The sequence below is a fragment of the Rhinolophus hipposideros genome (genome assembly GCF_964194185.1).
Source record: "Rhinolophus hipposideros genome assembly, chromosome: X".
Taxonomy (NCBI): domain Eukaryota; kingdom Metazoa; phylum Chordata; class Mammalia; order Chiroptera; family Rhinolophidae; genus Rhinolophus; species Rhinolophus hipposideros.
Window position 1 is genome coordinate 26277738 of NC_138046.1, and position 9320 is coordinate 26287057.

At 38.4% G+C, this 9320-nt stretch overlaps 1 protein-coding gene across 14 annotated transcripts in view; it reads left to right on the forward strand.

Moving 5' to 3' along the window:
• The window catches only part of ENOX2 (ecto-NOX disulfide-thiol exchanger 2), a 405604-nt gene extending 396920 nt beyond the window's left edge, over positions 1–8684 (forward strand). For 8 of the 14 annotated variants that reach the window (XM_081043229.1, XM_081043226.1, XM_081043232.1 and 5 more), the window contains 3 exons: positions 1261–1369; positions 4026–4111; positions 6719–8684. In XM_081043229.1, the coding sequence (XP_080899355.1) occupies positions 1261–1369; positions 4026–4111; positions 6719–6850 (327 nt within the window). In that variant the 3' untranslated portion in view covers positions 6851–8684. The remainder of the gene's footprint in view (positions 1–1260; positions 1370–4025; positions 4112–6718) is intronic. The other 6 variants (XM_081043234.1, XM_081043235.1, XM_081043228.1 and 3 more) reach the window with 2 other exon arrangements.
• Positions 8685–9320: the final 636 nt, after the last annotated feature.

Genomic DNA, 9320 nt, shown 5'->3' on the forward strand with positions numbered 1-9320 from the left:
GGAAACCTGTCCTGCTGAGAGCTTGTGGAAGGAAAGAAGTGACAAATCATCTGAGTCAGCCACGATCTGCTCCCCAGGAGCATATCCCTAGCATTTTTCTTTACAATATCAGTGAGACTGAAGCAATTAATTTTTTATTAGTTTCAGATGTACAAAGCAACATAATAGTTAGGTATTTATACCCCTCACAAAGTGATAACCCCCCTCCCCCAAGCTACTCCTCTGACATCTTATATAGATGTTACAATTCCATTGACTTCCTTATGTTATACTCCACCTCCCGCACACATATATGTGTGCGTGTGTGTGTGTGTATATATATACATATATATATGTATATGTGTGTATATATATATATATATATTTACTTATAGTTGACATATGATATTATTCTACTTCAGCTTCAGTTGTACAGCATCTACACAATGATTCCTTTTATTCCTTCTTCTGAAGGCTTTTCTTTCACATTTATAATACAGAAAAGATGTTCTCAGCACCAAAAGAGAAAAAGGAAGATTCATGAAAGGTCTACAGGTATTTTTCAGTTTGATTACTGGTCATGGACTTCACCTGAATATCTCTTATGAAAAATGTTGTAAAGTCAGGAATATCATAACTGATAATGTCCTTGTCAGAGAGAAGAGAGAGAGAAAGAGAGAATAGTCAATGAATTAGAGGCTTCTATTTTTTGTGCAAAAGCCAACAGTTGATTACCTATAAATGAATTAGCTACATTGCAGATTCTCCATTCAGAGATGGGATTTACCTGTAGCCAAATGCAGACCTAAAATAAGAAAGAATGGTTCTTTTAACAGTGGATGGCCTGAGATGAAATCCAGGCTCTACCACTACCTAGAAATGTGATCATAGACAATTTATCTAATTTATCTGAGCCTCAATTTCCCCATCTGTAGAATGGAGATAATTCATACCTAACAGTGCCTGGCATCTAGTAAAGAGTAAATGTTGGATCTGGTTCTCTAGATTACTTGTATAGAGTTAAAAATGATGAAGGCAGAAAACTAAAAGTGGTGGAGATGAATGTCTAATTTTTTTTTCTATTTTGAGGCCATATAAGGAAGCTTTGGATTACCTGTGATGCTTTTGTAATTTATGCTATTTTCCTTCTTAGCATTCAATAATCAAAATTTGACAGTATGCTTTTAGGGTGCTGTGTTAAGAAGTTCCCTGTTGTGCAATTGAAACCAAGTCTGTTACCAAATAAGGTGAACTGACCCAGGAAGCATATTATTCCCACAGGAAAGCTGTGCTTCTAGACTGTGTGCATCGAGCCAGGATAGTGACTACCCTCTTGAGAAGTCCCTGAGCAGCAGTCCTATCAAATCTGAACGTGAAGCACTGCTAGTAGGTAAGGAAGCTAACACACACATGCAATATATAGAGTACAGTGGAGAGGAGGAGGGGTTTACCTAAGATGAATAAACACACACTGAGCATTTATGAAGCATGACAGTGCAAGGACCCAGAGTCCTGAAGACTACATGATAGGAACATAAAGATTTCCATACAAATAGTAGCAGCAATCCCCAGCCCTCTTCAAGCACCTCGTGGCCACTGCCACATCAAGTGTGTCAGTATAAGCACTATGCTAAGAGGGTGTCTGCTGAAGAAACACACTGTAGTGTTAGGTTTTTTTTTAATCTCTGTGCAAGGATAGCTGAGCCCTCTCACTCCCAGTGAAGGGACAGTGCAGACACTGTTTGTTTGGCAGAGCTTTTCCAGATGAGCCTCCAGAGGAAGTGTGTGCCTCTCTTAAGTTTTTCCAAGTCACCATCAGATGACTCAGGAGGCTGCCTACGGGGTGTTGGACACTGATGGGCTCTGATGACATAAATTCTAGAATTTCTCTTATTATATAAAAATTCATTCACAGAGGCAAGATAGAATAAGTGGTTAAGGAATAACACAGACCTGGCTTCTCTCTGACCACACTATTTCCATTCTGAGCCTCAGTTCTGCCATTGGCAAAATGGGCATAATAATATTCCCTATGTCAAAGGGCAGCTGTGAGTATGAAATACAATAATTCATCTAAATCACTTAGTACCGTACTAAGCCCGTAGTTAAGACCTCAATAAATGAGAATGGTTTCGCACTTACAGCGCTATTCACAAATGCTTATTGACTTTTTATTCTATTTGGAGAACAGTGGCAGACTGAGGTCCTAAAATATTTAGTCTTTTAAAATGGGCCAATCTTGGGCCTCAGCAGGTAGCCCTAGCTGCCTTCTAGGAAGCTGAGCCCACACAGTAGCCCCACCCCTATCTCAAAAGTTCTCCACACTGACCAGCTTCTGCATATTTTTAAGATATATCTGCCTCCTTCGGTAATGGATATTGTACTCAGATTTAACAGTTTGATATGTTAATAAAGATACACAGGGGGATTTGCCATTCATTCTTCAAGAAAAGTGACAAGTTATTTACATTTTCCAATTCAAAGTTCTTTAACAAATTGGCCTGGCAACTGGGAGACCTGTCAGAGAAGAGCTGGGAGTAGGAGAAAGCTTCTGTAAATGGATAGCTCTAGAAACAAAGATTCTTGAAATAGGTGTTTCTTGTTTTATTTTTTGTTATTTGTTTCTAAAGAAAGTAGTCTTGGGTTGCCAGAGGGAAGGAGAAATCTATTTTTTAAATTGCTTTTTGGGGGGTATGAACCCACAAAAACTGCTTAGTGTTTTGAAACCTATAGAGTTGTTTCTTGGCATTTGACAGCCTTTCTTGACCATGGCATCTAGAATTCCTTTGAACATGGACTGTCTTCTTCAGAATTTAAGTTTCCCATCTTGAGTCACTGTTTAGAAATTCAATTTGCCTAGTCATTTAAGAAGAAAGTAGTGTTACAAATAACAGCATCCATTTTGAACAGATTTTGAACCATACCATCAGTTCTTCCTGGATCCCACAATGCACCCCCTTGCCATCTAATATTTGGAGGATTTTCACAAAGAACTGATTTGAACTTCAAGCTACAATTTAAACTTGTGATATTCTTTGTCAATCACTAAAAGAGACAGACAAGTTGTAGTTCATAAACCAAATCAAATTTAGCTTTTATTTCCTCGCAGTTTTCAGCAAACTCAATTCTCAATCTATTTGAGGTACCTAACATCTTTTGAAAGAAGGTGAATTCAAAAAAAAAGAAAGAAAGAAATAGTAGACTTTTGAACAATTTATATTCTACTGATTGCCAGTGAAAGAAGTATTAGAACCATTAACCTGATGGTCAGAACAATCAAGACAGTATGTGTAGTTGCCAATCACCCCAGACTTAGGCTGAGTAGAAATCATGCACACTCCTAGAAGCTTTAAACTGTTAGAAGAATTCTGTTACTTGAAGAGATTCAGGGCTCTGAGCACAAACAAAATATTAGTGATCACTTGAGTGAATGAAACGTTTGACTTTTCGTTACAGAGCTACTCATAGAATAAAACCCAAATACAATCAGAGGATTCTCTTGTGGGAGACACAAGGTTAATCAGGCCAAGTACATGATTTTTATTTTTTCCACAATAGCAAGACATTGTTAATGCATAAGAGGCTGAAGTCAAATTTAAAGACCATGCAGAGGAACTGCAAAAGCTCAGCACAATCTAAATTAATTGTAAAATGTAGAACTCAGATCATCTTTAGCCGTCATAAATGATGGAAGTGTTTTTTCAAATGACAGCTTTTCTACGTGTGGTATGGTATAGTGAAATGTGTAGTGGTTAAGAACTATTGTCTGGGTTCAAATACAAGCTCTGCCACTTGCAGTTGTGTAACCTTGGGCAAGTTGCTTAAACTTTTTATGCCTCAGTGTCTCCTTATCTGTGAAATGGGAATGATAATACCTACGTCACAGGATTGTTGTAAAGATTGAATGAGTAAAATACAGGTAAACTTAGAATAGTGCCCGGTACATAATATGTTGTACATATGAGTTAGCTCTTGCTATACACTATCATGCGGCATTTCAAATAATACAATGCTCAAGTGTAACCTCCATGGTATTGTCTCCATAGGGATTATCTCCACATTCCTTCATGTCCACCCATTTGGAGCAAGCATTGAATACATCTGTTCCTACTTGCACCGTCTAGATAATAAGGTATGTGGGGGCCTGAAAGAGGCATCAAAGGGGATATAGGATTCTTTGTGAGCTGGTGACCTTACTCTCCTCAAGCATGAATAGGTCATTAGTAATCGCTCTAAGGAAATTTCCCTCACTTATTCTCATTGTGATACAGTTTAGAGCCTCTCGCAAGTAGGGTGACCATCTGTCTCTGTTTGTTTGGAACTGAAGGGTTTCCTGGGACTTTGGACTTTCAGTGCTAAACTGGGGAAGTCCTGGGCAAACCTGAATGAGTTGGCCACCAAGCTTCCAAGGTACATCTTTGAAGAATGTACCTTCTTTTAATTTACATATAAGCTGCAAGTTAGCCAGTATTACTCACCAATCAAACTTTTGCCCTGGGCCTTTAGCCATTAGCTAATGTTAATTTTCAAACTAGAAGTCTTATTCTAACCACCTCCCCAAACATCACCCTCACCACTGCCATTATCTAGATGAAACAATCAAGGTGGGGGAAAAAAACACAAAAAGATGGAATAATAAATCTGTAGTGCAGACTGAATATTTGCTCACAGCTGATCTCATAGGCCACTTCCTTTCCTGGATGCTATCTTGTGGGGGAACTCACAAAGCATCAGGAGCAAGGGTAAGTGCTAGTTTCCTACAAAGTCAAGGATGCCTTGTAGAGGGAGAAGAATCTTGACCCCTTAGAATAAATAAAATCATGATAGATTTTTTTCAGAAGCAGCATTCAGTTAAACCTGCACATGAATTGTACTCACTATTACACAGGATCTGGGCCTTTTGATAAATGCCATTGGAATGCAGACTCCTGGCAGCTGGATGTCCAAAATGTTAAGCCGTTTAAGCATATGTCCTCTTAACAGAGGCACTGGCCCATTTGAGAATCCAGCTGTGGTAATACATCATCCTCATGGCAGTTTTTTCAGTTCTAGCTAGTGCTCCCCAGTAATTTATTGTGGGAAGTGATGCTATTCTGCAATTAAATAGCCCACTTGGCAGTTAAGGGAGGGATGGAATGTGAGCACCAGGACCAAGTGTTCACTTGAAGTGGCATGAAATTGAACTATGGGTCCATAAAATGATCTGGTTCTTGTTTTTAATTGTAAAAATAATGGGTACACATTGTCTTACACATGTAAGTAATATAGAAATATAGTAAAGGGAAAGTGAAAGTTACAATTTTATCCCTCAAGTTTAACAACTCTTAACAATTTGGCATACATATCTTTATTTCAAACTCTTTTCTATATATACGCTGCAGCTATACTGTGTGTATATATCAATAAACATTACATATTTATGTTTTTTGAAGAGGGGATTCGACTCTATATGATTCTCTGCAATATCATTTCACTTAACTGGAACTTCACTTACAGACTACTACTAGCACGGAGAAGAAAGTTTGAGCTCCTAGTCCAGGCCCAATTCCTCCTGAGCAGCTTCCTGCAAAAGTACTGGCAGGATTTCCCAAAGAGAGCCTGAAGTAGGACCAAGAGAATTGGGGAATCCCTCCCTTCAGCTTCAGGAATATTCAGTATTGTGGCAAGTTGGGGTTTCTTTAAGGATCCCCTACTTCTCTTCAGTCAAGCCCTACTGTCCAGATCCACAGTTAGGAAGGGCGTGACTAACATAAAGATGGCTACCTGAAGCAAGCCCTCAAGGAGTCTACAGATTTGTTTTTGTTTTTATATTGATGTGAGTGTGTGTAAGGGGTGGGGGGAGGAGGGAGAGGGACACAGTGTACAGAAGTAGGAACACAGAGTATTCCCTATTCCTATCACTTTTCCTTTGTGAACTAAAACATGTATGAAGAATTCTGGTCTGGAGAAAGCCATTTCTGCCTCCCTTCCCAAAAGGCTTCGCAGCTTCAGTAGGCCTGCACATAGGATAACCAGAACTGATCAGCTGCCATTCAACTGGCTACAAAGCCAAGCCTCTCCACATGACTGACACCATCTCTTTCCAATTGAAAGCTCAGTGGTGATCAGTCTCAAAAACATCATGCTAAGTGAAAAAATCTAGTCACAAAGACTGTATATTGTATGATTATACATATACGAAATTTTCAGAAAAGGCAAAACCATAGTGAAAAAATCTGAGTCAGAGATTGGGAGTGAGGATTGAATGCAAAGGGGCACAGAGGAATTTTTTTTGGGGGATGGAATGTTCTAAAACTAAATTGTGGTGGTAGTTTTATAAATTGTATGTTTACTGAATTTATACAACTGTATATTATACAAAAATTATACAATTGTATAAATTTATCAAAACTCATCAAACTGTACATGTAAAATATGTGAATTTATTGTATGTAAATTACGTATATGTAAAATAGATGAATTTACTATATGTAAGTTATACCTAAATAAAGCAATTATGAAATACATAAACAAAAATAAAGCTCAGTGGATTCTGTCTGGTGGTCATAGCTGAGGAAGGCTGCCATCTGGAAGACATTCACCCAACACGCACACATGCACAAGAAGGGAGAAGAGGTCAACCCCACCGTTAACAAACAGCTATGCATCAGCATCCTAAAGTAGGCAACACTGAGGAGAAAAGAACCAGATTAGGAAGGTAAAATTGGTTTTGAATGGAGATGTCCTCTCTGTCCCACAGATCTGCACCAGTGATGTGGAGTGTCTCATGAGCAGACTACAGCATACATTCAAGCAAGAAATGACTGGAGTTGGAGCCAGTCTGGAGAAGAGGTGGAAATTCTGTGGCTTTGAGGGTTTGAAACTGACCTGAATCCCTTTGCCTAACAATCTGGGATCCTGAAAATAAATGTGCGTTTGACAAGCTTAAAAAGTGGTTTGTATTTTTAATAGTTCTCCAGTGCAAATTGTTTTAAATTTGTCAATTCAGTCCTAGAACCTCTTTTGAGTTAAAATAAGGATCCTAGAGTAGCACCTCAAGCTACAGGCCCTAAAAACTAAATTGACTCAAACCTCAAGTGCTGTAACTTCCTCCCTTTCTGTTAATTGGTTGTCTTTTTTTAAATTAGTAGTATTTTAAAAAGCCCAAGGTTAAAGAGTGTTAGAGGTGTTTTCGATGTCTGTACTACTGTTGTAGACTTTGGTATTTTTTTAAACATTGTTAACTGAAATATTTGGATGATTTGTATGTGATTTGTGTTTCAAAACTTCTCTTCACATTAATGTTGCTACTTGTGAGGGGAATGTGAGGAGCACTAGGTACTCCATAACTGACATCTTTCCAATCCCCGGTAAGTGAATTGTGTCTTCTAGAAGGTGCTTGACTAGGTTCACCTTTTAAAAGACAATGCATGGTTAGTGGGTTTTGCAAAATTACTGTGAACCAAAAGTTAAGAAATGTTCCAAAGTTATTTTCTCTAACAAATCAGATAAAATTTCAGAATTTTTTCTAACAAAAATTTCAGAATTTTTTCTCTAACAAATCAGATAAAATTTCAGAATTTTTTCTCTATCAAATCAGATAAAATTTCAGAATTTTTTCTCTATCAAATCAGATAAAATTTCAGAATTTTTTTTAAAAACCTAGATGTATGTTCAGAAAGCAAGTGTCCAGTATGACTGGCATGTGTACAAGCTATTCAGAATCTCCTTGTAAATAGTTTGCTTTTAAAGGAGGGCATGTTTAGGTTCCTATGAATTAAAACCCACATGTGCACACATGCACACACACACACACACTCACACACAAACAAAAGGGATTCATTGTAATATGCTTTCCCCTCTGGCCTTCTTCAAAGTCTGTTGGTCCCTTTTCTTCTGCTGTCACTGTGTTGAATTGCAAATGATGTACTGCTGTAAATACTATGTTTACTTCACGCTGAATGTTTGCAAAAAGTTGATATGTGTATTAATAGAAAACTCTTAGTAATGAATAAATAATTGTCCAGGGTGTGTGAGTCTTCCTACAAAGGTCAGCTCCACTTAGAGTGCTGATTTCCAGGGACACCTCCAGTTCTGTGGTGCCCATCAGCAGATTGCAACGGCAGTGTATGGGTAGACCAGTCAGGAATTCCTGCTTGATGGGGATAAAAGGGAGGAAAGAATGGGGATTTGGGGCTACTATCCTGAGGTACAGATGATCTTTTCTTTTGTGATGTTGGCCGATGAAGAGTATTTCAGGAAAATACTTTGTAAATGAGATGTCAGTAGTGTTCAAAGTTGTATTTTTAAAAGATAAATATTCCTGTTTTATACCTAATTTTCGTGTTCTGTTTTGAATTTGTTGCTAAGTAATCCTTCAGTAAATCATCTCAGTTACTTCCTTTGAGTTACCAGGATGTTGGAAGAAGATGCTAAACCTTCTGCCTTGACAACCAGAAATAGGGTTCCACAGCAACCCATTCATACTGAAAGTTGGCTTCCCCCTTTAGCACTCAGCTGTGGTACCAGCAGGAAACCAGGGTTATTCTTACACTAGCTTCCTCACTGAAGCATCTCTGTCATGAACACTGCAGAAGGCATTGATTCTTCGGTCTCAGCGGTCCTGAAATGTCTTGTTTTAATAATATCTGTGAAATCAAGGGAAATTGGACACATCAATTATTTCTTATTTAAATTAAATTAAATTTTAAAGCAACAGCTACCACAACCAGGCCCCTTTGTATCCTTCATTTAATCTCCTTGTACTACAAATGGTCTCTTCCTGTTATTCCTGCCAATTTAGTCCAGATGTATACCTCCCAGCCTGCTTGAATATACTAATTGTGATGGTTAATTTTGTGTGTCAAGTTGTCTAGGCAATAAGCTCCAGTTGGTTGGTCAAACACCAGTCTACATGTTGTGAAGAAATTTTTAAGATGTGATTAACATTGAAACCAGCAGTCTTTGAATAAAGCAGATTACTTTCTTTAATGTGGTAGGCCTCATCCAATCAGTTGAAAGACTTATGAAAAAATACTGAAGTCCTCTGAGAAGTAAGGAATTGCACCTCCAGATTGCTTTTGGACTCCAACTACAGCATTAACGCCTGCCAGAATTTCAAGACTGCTTCTCAGCCTTACAAATTTCAAACTTGCAAACCCCTATAATCACATGAGCCAATTCCTTAAAACAAATCTGTCTCTCCCCTCTCTCTCTTCTCTCTCTCTCTCCCCTCACCCCTCTCTCTCACTCCCCTCTCTCTCACTCCCCTCTCTCCTCTCTCCCCCCTCTCTCTCTGAGAGAAATTACCGTATACCAGAAGCGATGTGTGACATGGAGCACTGTCATGATGGACGATGATC